Source organism: Ovis aries, chromosome X, assembly GCF_016772045.2.
Source record: "Ovis aries strain OAR_USU_Benz2616 breed Rambouillet chromosome X, ARS-UI_Ramb_v3.0, whole genome shotgun sequence".
NCBI lineage: Eukaryota > Metazoa > Chordata > Mammalia > Artiodactyla > Bovidae > Ovis > Ovis aries.
Window position 1 is genome coordinate 115,464,160 of NC_056080.1, and position 20,904 is coordinate 115,485,063.

The 20,904-nt window shown below is 52.2% G+C and overlaps 1 protein-coding gene across 5 annotated transcripts in view; it reads right to left on the bottom strand.

Annotated features, from left to right (window-relative positions):
* The window catches only part of LONRF3 (LON peptidase N-terminal domain and ring finger 3), a 63,167-nt gene extending 45,723 nt beyond the window's left edge, over nucleotides 1-17,444 (bottom strand). For 3 of the 5 annotated variants that reach the window (XM_060407683.1, XM_060407684.1, XM_012107481.5), the window contains exons 1-6: nucleotides 16,465-17,444; nucleotides 13,620-13,738; nucleotides 9,997-10,119; nucleotides 5,746-5,901; nucleotides 3,296-3,560; nucleotides 2,466-2,556 (exon numbers count right to left, since the gene is read on the bottom strand). In XM_060407683.1, the coding sequence (XP_060263666.1) occupies nucleotides 2,466-2,556; nucleotides 3,296-3,560; nucleotides 5,746-5,901; nucleotides 9,997-10,119; nucleotides 13,620-13,738; nucleotides 16,465-17,281 (1,571 nt within the window). In that variant the 5' untranslated portion in view covers nucleotides 17,282-17,444. Of the gene's footprint in view, nucleotides 1-2,465; nucleotides 2,557-3,295; nucleotides 3,561-5,745; nucleotides 5,902-9,996; nucleotides 10,120-13,619; nucleotides 13,739-15,110; nucleotides 15,464-16,464 lie in introns of those variants that run through there. The other 2 variants (XM_042242199.2, XM_004022395.6) reach the window with 2 other exon arrangements.
* Nucleotides 17,445-20,904: the final 3,460 nt, after the last annotated feature.

Here is a 20,904-nt window from a genome sequence, read left to right on the forward strand (position 1 = left end):
TTGCTTGAAAACCTCTCTCACCATGAACCCTCTCCACCAAAGACACAGGACAGTCATGACAGAACCTAAGAATACTTCTAATCATGATTAGAAAAATAAAAACACTACAGGAAACAGGAACTTTTTCAAGACTGCAATAATTCAAACTAAAGCATGTATCTGAAATGGCCTCTGTCAACATGTGATTTCTGACTTGGAGACAAGCCCTGCTGGAAGGGGAACCACATGTTTCTGAACTAGGGCTCCAGTTTTAAGAGCCTTGAGATTAGAAATGTTCTCTAGACTTGGCAGGTTTCTTTTTGCCATCAAGCAGCTCCTGAGTGTCCCCCATGTAACTCAGCAGCCCATACAATAGTTGCTCCAGGCAAAGATGGGTTTTTGCTTTGAACTCTCATTTAGAACAGAGGGGAAGGATAAGGGAAATAATGGCTTTTCAACTCAGAGCGAGCAAACTCGAAGGGGGTCTTATCCTCTTGGTGTTTATTTCTTGGACCAAATTTCTAACCCTTCTCTGAAGCCCCCTGTTGAGATCAGGGACAAACAAGATGAAAGGGAGAAAGCAGACGAAAGGGAACAAAAGAACTTCAACCTCAGAATTCTTAGCCCTCAGGGAAAACACAAACAGGATGAGTCTGCATGTTTGATTTTGCATCCCCGGGATGTCGGGAGGCGTGTCCAGGAGGATAAGCTGAATCAAGTCTATCAAAGTCTGACATCTGAAAGACCCTGGCTCTCATCGCTGGCTGAGCACCATAATGGCATTACCTGTGGGGGCCCACACCTCAGCTTGGAAAGCAGAGCTTGTCTGTCTCACCTTGGCTCTGGCTTGACCCACCTGCTACATCGTTGTGATGGGGAGGGGGCACAAGGGACCGGGTTATACAGCTGGTCCCAGCCTCACCCACTTCACCTAGAACTCTGACAATATATGCAGGGCTTGCTTCAAGTGCTGCTACGTTCCTTATCAAATCTGTCTGAGCTACCAAGCAAATCTGACAATTCTCTTTTTTTTGAGAGAGAGAGAGAAAGAAAAAGTACATGTTCAGGTAACAGCTGCCTTACTCATTTTTATTCAGAGGACAAGAAAAGTCACTTTGAGCAGTGACAAATGCCTGGGATTGACATGGAAGGCATATGTGCTTGTAAAGGGCAAGGAGACATCTGAGGGGCCTCCGTTGGCTGCATCCATCTGTGTGATGGACCAAAAGATTTTTCTTGACCTCTCTTGTCTTGGTTCAGTCATCTTAACAACTTTTGTGCAAATATCTCAGCCTCCTTTTAAAGCTCGTTTGCCAAGGGGAAGGCACATTTGAGAATCTACTGAAAGCTGTGGACCTTGTCCTGGAAAACTCTCTCTCTCTCTCTCTTACACAGACACATACTTTAACATATAACATCAGGGAATCCCTAGATCTACTAGAATCCATACACCGAACCCCCTCAGGGGTCAATGGACCTAAAGCTAAAGAACCTCTGGTCTAGGGAAAAAAGTTAACATTCATTGAGTACTTACTATATGTCAGGCACTATTCTAAGTGTCTCAAATAGATTTTCTCAACTAATCATAACACCACCATAGAGTAGGTACCACTGGTCTCTGTTTTACTGATGAGAAAACAGTGGTGGAGAAATTCACTTGCTCCAGGTCAAACAGCCAGTAAGTGGCACAGCCTGGGTGGAAACCCAGGCCATCTGTTTTTGGAGACCTCCTCTTAGCCACAAAGCCAGGGTTGTGAAATGAAACAAGTGAAAGTCATTTGTTTTTGCAGACCACTACTGCAGCAGTTTCCTATTTGTATATGTTGTGGGGTGGGGGTAGGGGAGGCACGTATCTCCAGAGATCTGAGAAAGTACAGACAATGTAGCAGTAGGTGGAGGAGAGACTCTTAGCCAAGTCGTACATGCCCACTACTGACTACTGCGCAGGCAGGTACAGACAAAAAGTGAGTCCAGCCCCCTCTTTGGCTTCCAGAGAATAGGCCTGTGAGGCTGACACTGGCACTCACGCTTTGAGATCTTGATCTAGTAGCCAGTAGAAGTCAGTTCCAGGGTCCCAAACTTAGAGGCCAGGAAAGTGATGCAAATGTGAGAGGAAGGCAGTGGCCGAGGGCGGGGGGCCGTGACCAACTAGAGTGAGTGTCCTGTCTCTAAACATTCACCTTAACAACAACCCCCCAAATCCCATGAGGGCTGAACAAAAGACATCCAGCCTGTGGACCGTCAGTTTGACCTCTGAGTAGACAGTTTCCTTCCTGCTCTCTAGGTATTCCCAAGGCAGGAGTGTGGGGCATGTGATCCGTAAACAAGGGACACGAGCTCGCCCGTGTGACAGTCAACGTGACTTCCATTTTGTTAGAACCATGTTTTTCTGTGCTAACCAACCAAGCCATAGGTCACTAGCAGAGAGGTGCAGACACCAGAGGGGAAGACCTCTCAGGCAGTAAGCGACAGGACACCTCACATACCTCATACAGAGGGAGCATTCAAGGTCAGAGGCGTCAAAAGATGCCAGTGGGACACTGAGCGCAGGCTTGGCCCGGGGGTCAGTGGAAGGATCTGTGATGTAGAGAGCAGAAGTCAGAGGGGAACCAACCTTGGTGTCACAAGACAGCACTTCTAAGGCCAAAGAACCCAATCATTTTTTCTCAGTCAGCCACTCTCATCACCTCCCCAAGAATTGATTTAGTGGCCAAGTGAGACACTGAGAATGGGGTACCCTGATACAGACACGTGGAGGCTTCCAGCAGCCCCAAAGAAAGAAACGCCTAGGTCAAGGATTGTCTGGGAGCCCTGGGGGGGCTTAATTCAAATGGAACAGGCACCTCACTCTTGACAAACAGCTGCAACGACTCCACGGACTGAGCCAGGCCTATAGCTGACACTGAATCTTGGCACTGGCAGCCACTCTTGGAAAGATATCAAGCTGCAGCTGCTGCTTCTCAGATGCCTACCTACGGGGACACGACTGGGAACGAGCAGGATGAGGCCTGATGGAGCTGCCCGGGTCCGACTTCCCCGGAATGGGGAAGGGGGTGCAGAGAGGCTGGCCTGGAAGGAAGTGACACCATCAAGGGCGTGAGATGTCATTACTGTGCTGGCCCATAAGCCCTGGCTTTCCCTTAGAATTCATATGGGGCACCAGCAGGATGCTAGGAACTGCTGGCTCTCACAGAAACCCACAGCCACCCTAGAAGTGGCAGAGCAGAGGAGCCGTCGTGTGGAGGGGAGAAGCCTCCACACACTGCTGAGCCCGGGCTCCCCTCCAAGCCCCCAACTCCCTGGGTAGAGTCTGCACCTGGCTTAGATGCTTTCTTAGGCCTCTCTGGGTCTTGGGGTTCAATTTGGCAGTGCTTCCTTTTCTTCTCCTGGCATTTGCCAGTCTTACTGGAGGCAGCTTGGGAAGAGGCAGCGACCCCCTTCTCCTCCTCCGCTCCAGCCGAGTCTTCCGTATGGTCCTGTGGCCCATCCCCTGTCACTGTGGCCAGGTCCATCAGGCTGCCCCCCTGGCCCCTGGCTGCTGCCCCCTCCTGACTGGAACAATGTGGGCGCTCGGGCGTTTCCTGGAGGAAGAGAGAGCCAAACATCAGAATCTACTGGGGCCCAACATCATCCTCTGATAATTGTCTCCAGAAGGGACGAGGAGAAAACACTGCCCAGTCCTGACCATCTAGAGGACAGGTAGCTTAACTGGGCGGCAGTCATAAGGCACAGAAGGCCCAGCTGGGGCAGAGTAAGGCATGCAGGGAGACAGTCCTTGGGCAGCAGTGAAGGCAAGATGCCAAGTGCAGCGCCGGTCTCCGCTCCTCTCCAGTCAGACCCCAGTCACCACCTGAGGGACACCAAGGCATGCAGTGAAGTCAGCGTAGATCCTGCCACTCGGCCCTTCCTCTCACCCTCACTGCCATTCCCAGCCATCCTCCAGTCCCACACCCAGCTTCCAAAGAACTTTCAGGAAGGTTCTAGTGCAGGTGTACTCACAGGCCTGCTGAGTGCCCTCACGCTCCAGAGCTATGTTATACTGGTCAAAGGAACTAGGAACAAATGAATCCTTTCACTAGATTTTGGGCAAAAAGTCTGAAAAAGAGACAAGATCATCTGGCAAATGATCAATAACGTCTCTAGCCTTTTCAAGAATTTTTGTCCAGGAGAGAGATCTAGAAAAAGAAATCCAATGACAAAGTGTTTATGCAGGTTTACCTGGAGAACCCCTCTCTACCCTACATTCAAAGTGCATGGGTCAAAATGCTCAGGTTGTTGTGTTCCCTCCAACTCCAACCAAAAAACAAAACAAAACAAAACACCTGATAGATGAAAAATGGGGAGCACACAGCTAGGAGAAAATGATGAGGTGAGGAGGAAAAGGCTTTTCTGAGTCTCTAACCCAGGGAGTTCAGGGTTTTATCAGCACTATGGCACTGTCGCATCCTCAGCTTTCCACGAGCCCTCAGCAGAGTCTACACAGTACAGTGCTTTGCAAGGCAAAGTTTGGGTAGAAACCCAGTCCCTACTCCTCAGCTTCCTCATACAAGAAAGCCAGGGGTGCTTTTTTTTCTTCATTTCTGATTGGGCTGCAATTAGAAGTCACTCCAGGCACTTGGGTCCAGTATTATGGTTCTCAATCCTATAATAATGATCTCAAAGAAGTACTGAAATGCAGGTGGTGCTAGCGGTAAAGAACTTGCCTGCCAATGCAGGAGACATAAGAGATGCGGGTTCGATCCCTGGGTCTGGAAGATCCCCAGGAGGAGGGCATGGCAACCCACTCCAGTATTCTTGCCCAGAGAATCCCATGGACAGAGGAGACTGGCTGGCTAGAGTCCATAGGGTTGCAAAGAGTTGGATACGACTGAAGTGACTTAGCACGTAGTACTGCTTTGATTTCAGGATATACTCTAAGTTCTGCCCATCACCACCACCCCCCAGCCTTTTTGAGTCAGGAACACCTGCATTTTGTTCATTCTCCAGAGCAGGGAAAGAAGTCAGGGAAATATAAGATTTTCACCTGTCAAGAGATCCCAGAAGCCATGGAGACCCTAGGGCTCACACATAGAGGAGGACACAGGCATGGATAGCAAGCAGGCAGATGCTTCGAGTGGCCTAGATCTTCAGAACTCACCTCTGTCCACACATCTGTGCTTCGGAGCCCCAGCTTCTGCCCACTTGCCCTCTGCTTGGAAAGTTGGGGTCTTGAGACCATGGTTTTCAAAAACTCAAATCCCATAAAGTTAACACTTCCTAAGTTGCTTCCCTCTCCCTGGCTCCACACATGTGCTGGAAGTCTACTTATGTGTAAGACAGGTGCAGGAATATGAAATGACCTCCACTTGGCGATCAAATGGAGATGTCTTTGCACAAGGAACTCAGCTGGTACTCAAAGACCAGCAGCTTGAACAAACAAAAAGCAGGAAAGGAGGGGCTGTCAGGCCCTCTTCCCAGGCTCTGCCTCTAAGCTCACCCCAACTGAATGGCTCCTGGGGAAGTGGGCCTTTCTAGCTCTGTCACCTCTCTCAACTGGACCTGATCAAGAATTGAAAATTGAACATAATAAATCATCAACCTGGGCCCCTGCCTGAAATCTAGTTTTATCTTTAAATAGCCTTTCAGCAAAGAAGACAGCCACTAGCAACTCCATTTCTTCTTTCTTGGGAACCAAACAAAGTAGGAGGGTGAGGGCTCACTCTCCATGTTTGCCCACAAAACAGCCAAACGAAGCGTCAGGAGCGAGCTGGGTGAGTGGAGTTTTACCTGTGACAACTTTGGTAGATTATGGCTGGTGCCTTCAGTAGCCAATGACTCTACGTGTTCCTTTAATCTAGGGTGAGGTGCCAACAGCTTCAGTATATCGGGAGAATGTTCCTGAGAGGCCCCCGGGAATGATGGTGTAAAGAAACTAAGGAGAAGCTGGGACATAAAACAGAAGACTTCACTACTTAAGTTTCTACAGGTGCTCGGGTGAAGGGCAGGGGTGGGAGGGCAGGAAGGGACAAAGGGTACAGCTTGTGGGGCCAAACCCCAGGGAGGAAGACTTGGACCAAAGACCCCAACACAGCGGGGCAGGGATCCTCCTTCAGTTCATCAGAATCACCTGGGAAGCTTATGAGAATTCCAGGTTCCAAGTTCCCATGCCTGGCTCCCCTGGGTCTGAAGTGTGGCCAGGAATCTGAATTTGGAAAAGGCACTACAGATCTGCCTTTGTCTCCCAGTTACCACCACTCCGCTGCTACCCTTCCGCAGAAAGATCTGCAGGGGGATTTCAAAATCTGTCTAGGAGGAAAGAGGCCGAGGAGAAGGCAGGAGACCAACATCAGCTGGGGGACCTGGAGTCGTGTCTGAGACGCCCCCCTGGGTAGAAGGCAACAAATGTCACCAAGGTTCCTCTGTATGTTGCCCCTCCCCGTCTGCCTGTTTTGCCTCTGCTCCCTGACCACCAGCCCTGGATCATGAATCCCTTCAGCAGTGATATGTTAGTAAAAGCAGAGCCGAGTCTTCCTCCCTCTTCTCCCAGCCTTTCTTCCTACTTTCTAGCCTTCACTTTCCAGAGAATGTCAAGTCACTTCAATGACTGGGGTGGAGGTGGGGGACGGCAGGCTGGTTCTAGTCTATGGTTGGCTTCCTCTGCAACTGAGTAAGCTGGGGATGAGGGTGGAGCAGATACGAGATCCAAAAGGGAGTCAAAGATACGTGATCTGGTGGAGGCTGCCCCATCAACCGCCCGCATCCTTGCTTCAGTTCTCTCCTGTGAAAGTGCCAATTATCTGTATACATAGGTATTTTTGTATGTAACACATAACCCAGGAAGGCAGGTCACTTGCTTCTAAAACATATTCACATGTTTTCTGCTGAGACCAACTAAAGGGAGCCCCACCCCTTCCTCTAGGTAACAGGGTATTAACTGATCAGGGGAATCTGACCAAAACTGGGATCAAACTCTCTCCAGTTTGATTTCTTTCCTTACTGGGCCCCAGCAGTTCCTTCACGATGCTTCTTCTGATGTCAGCACTTTCCACGTGGCCAAGCCCTGCTCATCCTTCAAGGCTCAGCTCCAGGGCTCCCTTCTCTTCCTCCAGTCTCCTTGATCTCTCCCATCCTTCCGTGTTCTCAACTGCACCAGAAGATAGTGCCTTACCCTCCCCAGTCTGGTGTTAGCCTCAAACTGCATCGCCAATGTAAGTCTTGCTCTCTACAGATGCTCAATTTCTGGTGGGCACATGACTGATGTCCAATAAATACTCATCACACTGAATGGAACTGAGTTAAGACACCAGCCATCCTAGGGCCCAGAGAGAGGCCTAGGGTTCAGGCCCAAAGCCTCCAGATGACAGATGTCTCTGTTTCCTTCCAGTTCTAAGTTGGTACAGGAATGAGACGGGAGGTTCTCACACTGACCAGGGCTGTAAATGCCAACTTTCAGAGACTCCTTCTTTGCTGGAGCCAAACTTGGCTTTCAGGGGCCTCTGAGTGACCCACTGGGAACCACCTCTGAAGGGCTCCCCCTGGAATTCTCCCCCAGAGAGACGTAGCAAGCCATAGGGCACCCCCAGGTACAAGGATACGAGCGCAGAGTGTGGTGGGAGGGGAAGAGAGGCAGAGAGGGAAGCTTAGAGGAAACTAGGCAAAGGAACAGCAGCACTGAGCTTCCTCCTCCGCAGCCTAAGACCTCACTGAAGGCCTTCCCAGTGGCTTTGGAAAACAAAAGTTGGGGTCAACTCTCAGTGAAAATGAGCACTCCACATACGAATGGAAGTCAATTTCACTTCAGCATCAGCCTTGGAAAGGCCCAGGTGGGTCAAGAAGTCCAAAAAGAATCTGAGGTAAAGACAAACATTGAAAAGAAACCCAGGCCTGTAAGTGACAAAGACAGCTAAGTCATGCCAAGTGAACCTAGACCATCTCTGTCACATCTTTATCCCTGGAAAGGGGAACAATCCAGCAAACAAGCACAGAGGGTCCTCAGCGTTCTTAACTAAGTGCCATGTCCTCACCTCACTCCATCGAAATTCGCCTCTAAATTCTCACCCTAGCTTCAGAACTCTGGAACACTCATCACAGGCAAATGTTCGATTGTATTATCTGGCATTTATATTATATTATAGAACCAGTGCAAGAGTATAAGGTCCTGGAGGCCTGAGACTGTGGCTTATGCCTCTTTGGGTCTCCAGAGCTTAGCACAGTTCTTGCCCCATCCCATTAAGGCAGCTGTGGAAATGACACTGCATGCATGCTTACATGCTAAGTCGTTTCAGTCGTGTCCAACTCTTCTTGATCCCATGGGCTGTAACCTGTCAGGCTCCTCTGTCCATAGGATTCCCCCGGCAAGAATACTGGAGTGGGTTGTCATTTTCTCCTCCAGGGGATCTTCCCAACCCAGGGATCGAACCTGCATCTCCTGCATTGGCAGGCGGATTCTTTACCACTCAGCCACCTGGGAAATGATACTAGGTGGTCTATAAAGTGGGTGGGAAATGGGATCAACCCAAATGATGACATCAAGAGCCTCTCAGGCCAACTGGGAAATGGACAAATGAGAGTAAAGAAATCACTCTCTCCCGGCTCCACACCTGCCTCTGTTGGCCTTTGCACACTCTGTTCTTCTAACCACCTTTGTGCATACGTCCCAGAGCTGGATAACCCCACTGCTCCTCTCCCCCAGTCTCAGCAGTGGGTGCCGAGACTCCTGACTCAGCCTCCCGGGCCAGTAGGATAGTGGAGCAGCTCACAAGGCAGACTCTGGAAGCAGGGGGAGTTGGGTTTGGTTGCTCTTCCACCGATCATTAGGTTCATGACCTCAGGAAAGGCACCAAACCTCAGCTTCCTCATCTGTTTCATCTGTAACATAGGGATAAATGATAGTACCTACTCTCATAGGGACGTTGTGGGGATTTAATTATAGCTTCCCCATAAAGTCCACAGAACAGTGCTCAGTGCACAAGAAATGCTCAGTAAATGTTTGCCATTATTACTATTATTACTCACACTGTGGACTACAGTTAAGATTTGGGGAAGGATCCACAGCTTGGAGCAATTCTCTGCCACCAGCCACCAGCTGGTTAGCTCCTACTAACCAGCCCAAAGTAACTTCCCAGAACCTCCAGTGCTCAGCTGCCCCTAGTTCAATGATTTTGCTGAAGATTCCTTTCTGGAGCCTTCAGAAACCAGTCCTGTCTCTTGCTCCCTTTCTTCATCCACTGCTCTGCCAAAGCACCCTGGGACAGAGGCACCTGGGGAGCAGTGGTGAACAGGGGCTGGGGCACAAGCATCGCAGAGGTTCCCGCTGACTGTCAGCATCCCATTTCCAGGCCAACGAGCCAGACACTGAGAGAGCACACTGCAGAACAATAGGCAACAAAGTCTACGAATTGAGGATGCTTGAGCATTCACTAATGTGCCCAGTATCTCATGCAGTTAAAAAAAAAAAAAACAACCACATCCTCCAGCGACTCAAGAATCGGGATGACTGGATTATACTGTCATGGTCCCCAACTTATATCACATATGTGTTTCATTTCTAGCAAAGAAGCTGAAGGTTGGAGTTCTGCATATGGCAAGGCAGATGGGACCCAACACCCTTTGTGAGGAGCTGGCCACCCTGTGTGGCTGGTGAAGCTGTGACTCAGCCCAAGGAAAGTTCTAAAACTGCCTCATACCCGGGATCTCTGGCCAACAGCCAGTCTCCTCTGTGGGCCTCCATCTCCATGTTAACTTATTTGTTTTTTTTGTTTGTTTGTTTGTTTGTATTCTGAGTCAAAGAGGCAAACACATTCCTCACAGGCTCCTACAGAAATGTAGGAACTGCTCAATCTGATTGTACATGCCAAAAGGATGGTGTTTCTGGGTCATCAACTGGCATCTGTGTCTTGCTCCTGTCCCCTCAACCTAGGAAACCATCCACTCTGGACCCCCAACCCTAGGGAAGGCAGTTCCCTCATTCCCTGCCCTGGAGAGGACAGAGGGCTGGAAGCCCATTGGGCAGCTGGACCTGACGTCATCTCAACTCACCCTTTGGGCTTCAGCTCTTGCTCTTTTGTTCCTTCCATCGAGGGACACACAATATAGAAACTCTCTTAGTGCTTCCTCCACCTTGCCAAGGGTGGCTAAGGCTTGCGCTTTTCTGAAGTGTGCCTGGAAGAAAACATGAGCATTCAGTCCCATTCTTCTCCACCTCTTGACATTGCTATCATTCATAACATCAGCTAAATTACTTCCTGGGTGTTTACCGTCATGTGAGGGCTTTAAAAGGACTATCTTATCCACAGCCTTATTGTGTAAGCCAGGGCTGTCCAACCCCTAGGCCACTGTACCAGTACCAGTCTGTGGCCTGTTAGGACCTGGGCCACACATTAGGAGGTGAGCAGCAGGCGAGCAAGCAGAGCTTCATCCATATTTACAGACGCTCCCCATCACTCGTATTTCTGCCTGAGCTCCTTCTCCTGGCAGCATAATAAATGTAATGCACTTGAATGATTCCCAAACCATTTCCCCCCACACTCCCAACATCTGTAGAAAATTTGTCTTCCATGAAACCAGTCCCTGGTGCCAAATAGGTTGGGGACTGCTGGTGTGGGCAATTGTTCTGAAGCCCATTTTCAGGAAAATAAAACTGAGACCCAGAGAAGTGACTTGCCTGAAGTAACCTGGCTGGAAAATTGTGGAATCAGATTGACAGCCTGGGAATGACTGATATAGAAGACCAGATTCACAACCGCTGTGCCATACTACCACCACCCCCCACCCCCTGCCCCACCATTGTATTGGAGGAGGCATCAGATGTAGTAAGAACTCCCATCTGAGGTCACACTAACCAGCTTTCAGGACCTGCCTGGATGGGCCTTCCTGTTAACCAGTCTGTCAAGCAGAGACCTAGTCCATGTTGCTGGCTGAGTGACCACCCACACTCAGTGATCACTTATTAGAAGAGGCCCAAGTGAGCCAAGGCATGTGACCTCATTAAGACCTTGAAGGCAGCTAGTGGCAAATCTGGAACTAGCACTGGGAGCTTCCCCACCAAGCCCTTCCGAACGCTAACCAGGGGCTGCACAAACGCTTTGGCTCCAGTGGATTCAGCTCATTTCTGCTCCCTCACCACATCTTGAAATCGTATAAGAAATTTTAGGGTTTCTGAGGGTCCAAATCAAACTGCCCTGGGGGAGAAACCTTAAGGGGTAGGAGAGGAGCATCCTGGGGAAGATGGAGGAGAAAGAAGAGAAGTGAGAAGAGGGTTGTCTTCTCTCTGTGCCTGGCAGCTTGGCTTAGAGGCTGCCCCTCAGTGGCCTGCTCCCCAGGCCTTTGCCTACACGCTGACCCCAAGTCTAACTTAGGGAAGGCAACAATCCAGGTTGTGGCGGCTGGGCACTCTAATACATGGACCTCCCCTTCGGACATGCCTCTGTGGGCCCTGGTGCCTCCTGGCTTCGGCCTGGCTTACAGGAGCCAGCCAGAATCTGCCTTCTTGAGCAGTGGCCCCCGCTCCAAGCCTCTTGGGGGCCTCTCCCTGAATTGTGCCCTCCCTCTCCTTCCGGAGCTGGATGCTCCCAGCAGTGCTTGCCAGGGGCCCTCTGGAGAAAGGCCTGCCTGACATTTCAAGGTGGCTAGAGGGTGTTAAGTGCGGGGAGACTGGCAGTTTGGGGGATCTGACCAATCATACCAAGTAGCAACCCATATACTCCACCTGCTCAGGGCAGCCAGCTCAGTTGTCATACTTTCAGGAGAGTTCCAGCCCTGGCTGGGTGGCTGGAATAGGGATGTACGAAGTGAACACCTCTCATAGGAGCGTTTCATACAGAAATGGTGGGAAATCCATAAACTGGGGTGTGAGGTGGCTTTGAATCAGAGGCATCAGTTCCAGTCTTCTTTCAATTCCCAAGTCCATAAAGTTCTATCATCAGTGCCTCTCTGCTTAACCCAGCACTTAGGGAAAGTGAACTTCTGTTTAATATTTTCACCAACTCTTCCTTCACTGGGGAAGTCACTTTTCCCATTTCATCCAAAATGGTCCACTGCTTACTTAGCCCTGTTTCCCACTGCACTATCGAGGTCCCTGCCTCAATATTGTTTAGAATGGGAGCAGAAACAGTCACAAGAGATGTCCTCTTACCCCCAGGTGGCTCACTGGCCTGCACTGCTACAAGGCCTGAAATACTCCCAGTGAAGTTCCTTTGGGTTAAGACATTGGTGAGTTTGAATAAACCGTAAATGTGTTCCTTGGGAAAGAGGATATATTAATCTATCATCACTCATGAAAACTTTCTCATGAAAGAGTATGAGATTCACTCTGACATTAATGACCTCAGTATGCAGCTCCCCAGTGTTTTATCTGAAGTTCCCCAAATCCAAAAAAAAAAAAAAAGGCTGATAATCCAACATTTTCATAAGCTTGACATCAAAAGTCATTAGGTGGCAAATCTTGATCTAAAATGATATGTGTTACAGTCTTCTTCCCACTTAGTGTGAATTTTCATGTAATATGCTGCAGAAATATTATTGTGTTTGACTATGGGGCACTGTCCAGGGCTGATACCTGGTCTTAGTGAAACTGGAAACATTCTGGATTCTGAACATATCCAGCTCTATGGGATTCAGATAAGGGATTATGGACTTGGCCTTGGATGAAGTGGGTTTCAGAGGACAGCATCCTGGGGCTGTGTAGAGAGCACTACAACGTTATGGTTCACAGAACAGACTCTTGGTCAAGCTGGCCTGGAACCAGCACTGCCCCCCTGCAAGGTGATGAGGGCAGAGAGCAAGATCTATGTTTTGCAAACAAGGACACCTAGGGTTCTGAGAGTGAAGTGACTTCCCTATGGTCATTCAGCTTGCAGGTATAGAATCCAGGCTCAAATCTAATCTTCTAAACCAACTATTGACATGTGGCTGAAGGCTAGTCCTGAGGAAGGCTGGACAGAGATGCAGGAAGTGACATTGTGCATCCTGGCATCTTGAAAGAGGCTGAACCTGTCTTTCTCCCCCCCCCCCACCCACTCCCACCCCACACCCTCATGTGACCTACATGTTTAGGGAAAGCAGCAGGCTGACTGACTACATTAAGGACTTAAGATGGCAGAACCAAACCGCAATGTTTCTCTTCCCCTCCTCTCTCTAGCGTCCTGGGAAAATAATGGTGATGATGATGATGTTAGCAAATACATACAATGCTATATGCCAGGCATTGTTCTAAGTCTCTGCCTGCATTAGCTCATGTAGTCCTCACAACAGGTCGTCTCCCCCTGTTAAGTAGATGCTTTGAATATCCTCATTTTATAGGTGAGGAGATGAGGCACAAGGAGGTTAAGTAATTTGGCCAAGGCCACACAGCTAGTAAACGTAGCAGGGCTAGGACAGAAACTCGGGCAGTCTGGCTCCCAAGTTCAAGTTCTAAAGAATCACAAATTCCAGGCTGCTTTGCAAGTCATCAGTTAAGATCAAATTGGGACAGAACTCAGCTCTCTTGTCATCCTTTGTCAAGGGACTCCCCCCACCAGCTCCTATGAAGAGCCTTTCCCCTGCTCTGAGTGAGCTCTAGTGCCCCTACCCACCGCTTCCCCCCCAAACCCCCAGTGGCAGTCCTCCCTGCCAGTTCCTGTCCTCAGTACAATTCCTTCCCATCCTTCCCATCCCACACTCACCTTAAACCCCATGGGGCGGAGCTTACATGCTATTTCGGCATCATGCAATGCATCCTCATGAGACTCCAAGGTGAAATAAATTTGAGACCGGTTGCTGTAAAGCAAATGGTCATTTGGAGCTGCCAAAATGAGAGGAAAAAAAAACCTTGAGCAAAATGGCAAGTTTTCTAGGACTTCTCTAGTAGAGACCCAAAAGTGTAAGCTTAATCTCCAGCCCTAGTATTGCCCTGCCTACCACACCCCCAGCCACTCTAGGTCTGAGCGTTCCCAACTATAAGGAAGTCATTATCCCCCCTCTCTCAAGCAGTTCCTTAGAGGGCCTGTGGGGTCAGTAGTGCATTATTAGCAATTCTAACACAGAGCAAATTCTGGCGCCCTGCTTCATAGCTGTGGCTAGGAACTGGCAGCCTCGCTTCTGAGTGAGGTATTGCCCACAAGGAAACAGGCCAGGGAAGAGGGAGAGGTGGTGGCTGGATGTGATCCCCATTCTTGCCACCAGGAAGACAAGTCCAAGTTAGTCTTCTCAGCAACATCTTTGTCTACAAACCCCAACACATATGAAGTTTCTCTTAAGAAAACAGAAATGCATTTGCAAGGCTCCATCATCTCATTACAGATGGGCAGATATGAATGGGCTGGAACAAGGCTTCTGGGAATAGAGTGAGGTTAGCTCTCATCAATACTCTAAATCGGTATACCCAGGGCTGGAAAGGTCTTTAGAGATCACCTGGTTCAATCTTCAAGGAAAATCAAGTTTGAGAGGTGAAGGCATTTGCTCAAAGCCTAGCTAGCTGGTCAGAGTCATTGCTACCTTGACAGACTTTGAATCTGGGGTAAGAGACAGGTTCCTTTTTTTTCTGAAGGACAGTATAGCACTTAGAATAATAGAAAGAGAGACTGGCCACTTTCTAGCACAAAGATACTCTTTGTTGGGGAGGCCCCTTTCCTCTTTGAAGGGTGAAGAGGTCTTCACATTTTCACCCCGGATCCTAAGTGGTCCAAGGATGAACCCCCAGGGAAAGTGATGACAGTAACCAAGACAGAGGAGGAAGAGGGAAGGAAAGGGCTTTCCTGGCTCTTAAGGGAGGGCTGGGGCTTCCCTTGTGGCTCAGCTGGTAAGGAATCCGCCCGAAGTGCAGGAGACCTAGGTTCAATCAGGAATGGAACCTTCCTTTGAGATTCTGGCTTCAGCAGGCTCTACCTGTCTCCTTCATAATGTTCTGCTCTTCCCTAGAGACTGGGCTCCAGCTTCTGCTGTGGGAACAGGCTTTGTTGTTGTTTTCCCCCAGGGGTGTGCAGAGGGTTTGCATGGGTGCCCATTACTTGCTCTTAAGACATCAGTTAAGAGTTTACAGCCTCCTCTGTTCATTTCCTGCAGCACAAGCCAGCCTGGTGGCAGCAGACAAGGTGCTCTGCTTGGGCACATGGGTCGGGGGTTGGGGGGTGAGAGTGTTCCCAAGTCCACCTTCATTCTTCCCCCTCCCCCATTACCTGTTGCAAGCTCGGGTGAAGATTCAACACGTGGAGACTGCAGCCCACCCCCTCCTCCACCGTCCAAGCAGGGCTCAGGGCACCCTCGGATCCCAGAATCCTGTCTGCCCAGCCCTGTCGCCTTCTCCCTGGCACGCCTCGCCAGACACCGCGCCCCACCGCTGAGCTCCTGGCAGCCGGCCCGAGCTGGGCAATACCCGTCGCTTGTCGCTGGGCGGCCACTTCCTGGGTCCAGACGTGGGGGGTTGGGGGTAGTCGTTCCCTGAGGGAACTCAGGCGCCCTAGTGCGGCCAGAGGCGCGGGGCTGCCCATGTTGCCCTTGAGGCCGCAGAGCCCACCCATCCGTCCTCAGGCGGCACGGAAAAGCTGGGAAGAGGCGGCCCCCTTGGCAGCCAGTCCAGTGTCCTCAGGGATCCCTGAGCCGTCGCCCGGCCCGTCGCCCTCTGGGCTGGAGCGCTAGGGTTCGAAGCGAGGGCGCAGGCTGCGGGCAGGCGGCGCGGGAGGGGGGACGGGGAGGGCATCTATTTCAGCCGAGGATCGTGTGATAGGAAGCGGTGACAATGAGTCACAGGGCAGCGGGGCGCGAGAGCTCCTGCCTGCCCCCACCCCCGCCCGCACACGCTCCCGGGATGGTTTCCGAGGCGAGCGTGGCCCACTTCGGTTACCTCAGCCGTTACACAATCCCGCCCGCCCGCGCGGAGGAGGGGCTGCCCGGCCCGGGCCGCTCGCGGCCCTTATGCAACCAGTGCTCTCCTGACCTAATTCCATGCCGGACCCACCCCACCGGGAGCCGCGGCCCCGGAAGGGACAACTCCCGGCCGGCAGGGCGGCCCCGGACCGGGAGGGAGCGGCAGACACAGGCGCCGACCGAACATCCCCGGCGGTCTGGAGCGCAGGGGCCCCGGCGCGCGAGTGGGAAGGGTGCGAAGTTCACCTCCCTGTTTGCAAGGTGTGGGCAGGTGTAAGAGGGGCTGGGGCACGCAGAGGGAGAAGGAGAAGGCGAGCCCGAGAAACAGAGACGGTGACAACAAGCAAGAGCCAGAGTGGCAAAGATGCGGAGAGAAAGGAAAAGACAGAGGAAACCGAGTGACACAAAGAGAAGCAGGGACTGAGACATGCAGGAACACACGAGCTAACAGGAGACAGAAGACAAAGAGCAGGGAGACATACAGAGACCCAGAACAAGAGCAGACACAGAGAAAAAGTCGGAGAGGGAACTCCAGAGTTCCCTGCCCCCCACTCTGGCCGCGGTGCATCCCACGGTCTGCGCGCCCTCCTCCGCCGGAGTCACCCCCAGCTCCCCTCCGGGCTCCAGCCCCCGCCCGCCCCGGCCCCGGCGGTACGGTGCGCTCACCCAGCCTAACTGCCTCGTTGTACTTCAGCAGGGCCGCCTCCACCTGGCGCTCGCGGTACAGCCGGTTGCCCTCGTGCCGGAGTTGCGACGCCCGTGCCGGGCCCGGGAACAACTTGCCAAGGAGGCCGCTGAGCACCACGTTGACCCGCAGCGGCGGCGGCGCCTGCTGCCCAGCCCGCCGGGTCCCGCGCGCCCGCCCGGTGGTCACCATCAACGCGGAGAGTTTGACGCCGCAGAGCGCACAGCGCCGATCCGCTGCCCGCCCGCGTTCCAGGCACAGTTTACAAAAGGTGTGGCCGCAGGACAAGGACACGGGGTCTGAGAGAAACCCATGGCACTTCCGGCACTTGAAGCCGTCCCACACCTCGGTGGCCTCGGCAGCTGTCACCGCCCCTGGTTCTTCCGCCGCCAGCGCACAGCTCCCAGCGCGGCTCCCGTCTGGGGGCTCGGGCGCCGGCTCCTCGGCTTGCGGGACGTTCTCGGCCAGGCAGCGCACCAGCTGCTCCAGCTGCTCGGCCACCAACTGCTGCCGCTCGGAGAGCTGTCGGTACACCTCGAGGGCTTCCCGGAGGCGCCCCCCAGACGCCAGGGCGTCGGCCTGCGTGAGCAGGACTTTGCACTCCGGCGTCGAGGCCCTCGGAGGCTGCTCCTGCTCCGGCGGCCGAGTCGGTAGAGGTGCGGGGCCTTCTGCAGCCGCCTCCGGGTGGGGGCCCGTGTCTCCGCGGGCCGCTGATGCCGCCGGTTCCGCCAGCTCTAAGTTGTTGCTGCCGAGCTCGGCGGGCAAGCTCAGCATCTGTCCAGTCTGAAATGAATCCATGGGGAGAGGGACACGGGTGGAGAAGAGGCGTCTAGGGGCGGGGGACGCGGAGCTGGAAGCGGCGGCTGGAGGGAATCGGGGCTGCCACCGCCGCCGCTCTGCCGCGCGCCGGTCCCTGCCGCGCCTCCGCGAGCTCCATGCCGGCCGCCCCGCGCCGCCTAATAACTGTCTTGTCTCAGCAAAGTGTTATATAAAACGGCACCACGTGATGCGCCGCCTCGCCGCTCATTGGCCGGCGGCGGAGCGATTGTTACAAAACCAGACAGTTTTGTAACAGTGTTGCGCTTGCTTCTTTTGGCTTCGCTTTTCTTGGCTTCTTTTTGCAGTTGTTTGTGTTTACATTCTGTCTTATTTCTCCCCTCGCGATGTGGTTTCTTTTTGGAAAAGTGAAGAAGAAGGAAAAAAAAAAAAAAGGCACCAATGTCTACTCTTGGGCTTCTCCGTCTCCAAACCTTATTCCATCCCACCTCCAAACCCGTCAGCAAACAGGTCCCCTCTACTAGCCGCTCACTAACTGCCGCCTCCCCGCTCCAGAGGCCGGTACCTCGAGAAGCACAGTCCTCCAGGACTTTAGGGACTTAGGAGGTTTGCGCTCCCAGGGGCGACAGCGGCTGTCTGCGAAAGGAAGCACCTTGGGAGTGTTCAGGGCAGCCCTTCACCTGGGTCCCTGCCCCGGCTCCTCTCATGCGGGGTCCCTGGCCACCTTCCCCAGGGAATCCCCCAAAGGTAGTAAGTGTGGTTATCCGAGGGCGCTTGGTCTCCTGTGCTGCGAGTGACTCCGAGCAGCCGGCCCAGCGGGCTCAGCACTTTGGCTGCGCTCGCAGAGCGGAAAGAACAAGCGGAGAAGATGCACTAGCCGGCCCGGATCGGGAAAGAGGCCCCCAGCGCGCCCTGCTTCTTCACCTCTCTCCCCTCCAGCGATGGAACCTGCGCCTGGGCGGGCGGCCGGCGCCCAGGCCCTGGAGGCCACTGGCCGGATGGGCGCGGCCGCAAGCACAAGGGCTGCCGGGTCAGTGGGTATTCTGGGGGCGTGGGAGAACCGCGAGGGGAAGACAGGAACCTAGAGCGCGGCTCAGGAGAAAGTCTGCGAGTCCCGGCGCGCTCCAGCAGCAGGCTCAGCTGCCTCCAGGTCCGCTGCTCCAGAACGGAGAGTTTTGACACTGGCGAGTCACAGTGGGGTGGGGGTGGCGGGGTCAGGGGGTTGAGCACAGCCTAAGTGCTTGGCTTACTGTGTCGACGGTGCCCCGCTTACTTCCAGAAGGCCAGAGTGAACCGCCCACACTGTGTCTCCCTCCCGCCCCCACACTTCGGAAGGGAGCCAAAAGCACAAATAAGCAGACAGGCTCAGAGACTTAAAGGAATAACGCACTTCCCTCGGGGTCCGCTGCTCTGAGCAGGGAGGTAGGGGTCTGGGCAGTGGGCCTCGGGAGTCAACGGGCCCTGGATATTGCCTGGAGCGGTGCCTGGGGAAGAGTGCTGTCCCATAGGCCTGAGGATCTACAATGGGTTCCTGCTATGGCCATTTCTGAGCTGAATGACCTTGGGTAAGTGATCTAAGACTCTGAGAGGCAACGTTTTGGCTTCTGAACCAATGTCAAGAATGACAGGTTATGTTGCGGAGCTAAGAACCACAGCATCCATCCAGGCTATGTCTGTTTCCACTCTTTAATTCCCCTTGAGTCAACCCCAGGGTCCCAGAGAACAGGTACTTTGCAGCGATCCTTAGAGTCTCCTTCTAAGACAGGAAAGGGGGAGAGGGTCAAAGGGGAGAAGGGACACGGGCACATAGGGGGAGGGGACCCAGAAAAGAAACCGAGGAACTCAGGATATAGCCAAGAAGGCACACATAGGAAAATTTGGCTAGCAGCCCTGGCTTTTTGTCATAACTTGATGTAAAGCTGAAACTCCAGTACTTTGGCCACCTCATGCGAAGAGTTGACTCATTGGAAAAGACTCTGATGCTGGGAGGGATTGGGGGCAGGAGGAGAAGGGGACGACAGAGGATGAGATGGCTGGATGGCATCACAGACTCGATGGACGTGAGTATGAGTGAACTCCAGGAGATGGTGATGGACAGGGAGGACTGGCGTGCTGCAATTCATGGGGTCGCAAAGAGTCAGACACAACTGAGCGACTGAACTAAACTGAACTGATGTGAGACTTTGGGCCAGTCCTCCTACAAGAGATCTTGGTCCTAATGACCAAGTTCCCCTTGAACCTTGAGTGCCTTCTATCCTAAGACTAGATGTCATGATACTCAACTCAACTAATTAAGTACAAAAGACTAGTCCAGATGCTATAGGAGGTAGTGGCTTGGACAAGGGGGTGAAGTCAGCAGTACTGGTGGAAGGGCAGGTAATTAGATGGCTGTCCTCTTTTTCAAGGTCAGGCTTGAGCCAGATTTTGAAGCTAGGGAAGTCAGGGGACTGGCCAGGAGGCAGAGGAGAGGGCTGTGCCAGGCAGTTGGGGAGAAGCTGGGGCTCCTCCTATCTTGCTGTCTAAGGGGAGCTCCTTTTATCTTTCAGTTTCCCCTGTTATTCAGTGGGGTCCATCTTAGTCTGTTCAGGCTGCTATTACACAATGTCATAGACTGGGTGGTTTACAAACAAAAAAAGATATTTCTTATAGAGAAATGCATTTCTGGAGGCTGGGAAGTCCAAGATCAAAGTGCTGGCAGATCCACTGTTTGGTAAGAATCATTATCCTGACTCAAGCCAGTTGTCTTTTTGCTGTAACTTCACATGGTGGAAAGGGCAAGGATCTCTGTGAGGTCTTTTCTAAGTGCACGAATCACATTCATGAGGGCTCCACCATCATGACCTAGTTCAGTTCAGTTCAGTCGCTCAGTCGTGTCCGACTTTGCGACCCCATGAATCGCAGCACGCCAGGCCTCCCTGTCCATCAACAACTCCTGGAGTTCACTCAGATTCACGTTCATCAAGTCAGTGCTGCCATCCAGCCATCTCATCCTCTGTCATCCCCTTCTCCTCCTGCCCCCTATCCCTCTCAGCATCAAAGTATTTTCCAATGAGTCAACCCTTTGCATGAGCTGGCCAAAGTATTGGAGTTTCAGCTTTAGCATCAGTCCTTCCAAAGAAATCCCAGGGCTGATCTCCTTCAGAATGGACTGGTTGGATCTCCTTGCAGTCCAAGGGACTCTCAAGAGTCTTCTCCAACACCACACTTCAAAAGCATCAATTCTTCAGTGCTCAGCCTTCTTCACAGTCCAACTCTCACATCCATACATGACCACTGGAAAAACCATAGCCTTGACTAGACAGACCATAGTCAGCAAAGTAATGTCTCTGCTTTTGAATATGCTATCTAGGTTGGTCATAACTTTCCTTCCAAGGAGTAAGCGTCTTTTAATTTCATGGCTGCAGTCACGATCTGCCGTGATTTTGGAGCCCCCAAAAATAAAGTCTGACACTGTTTCCACTGTTTCCCCATCTATTTCCCATGGAGTGATGGGACCAGATGCCATGATCTTTATAGCTTTAAGCCAACTTCTTCACTCTCCTCTTTCACTTTCATCAAGAGGCTTTTTAATTCCTCTTTACTATCTGCCATAAGGGTGGTGTCATCTGCATATCTGAGGTTATTGATATTTCTCCCAGCAATCT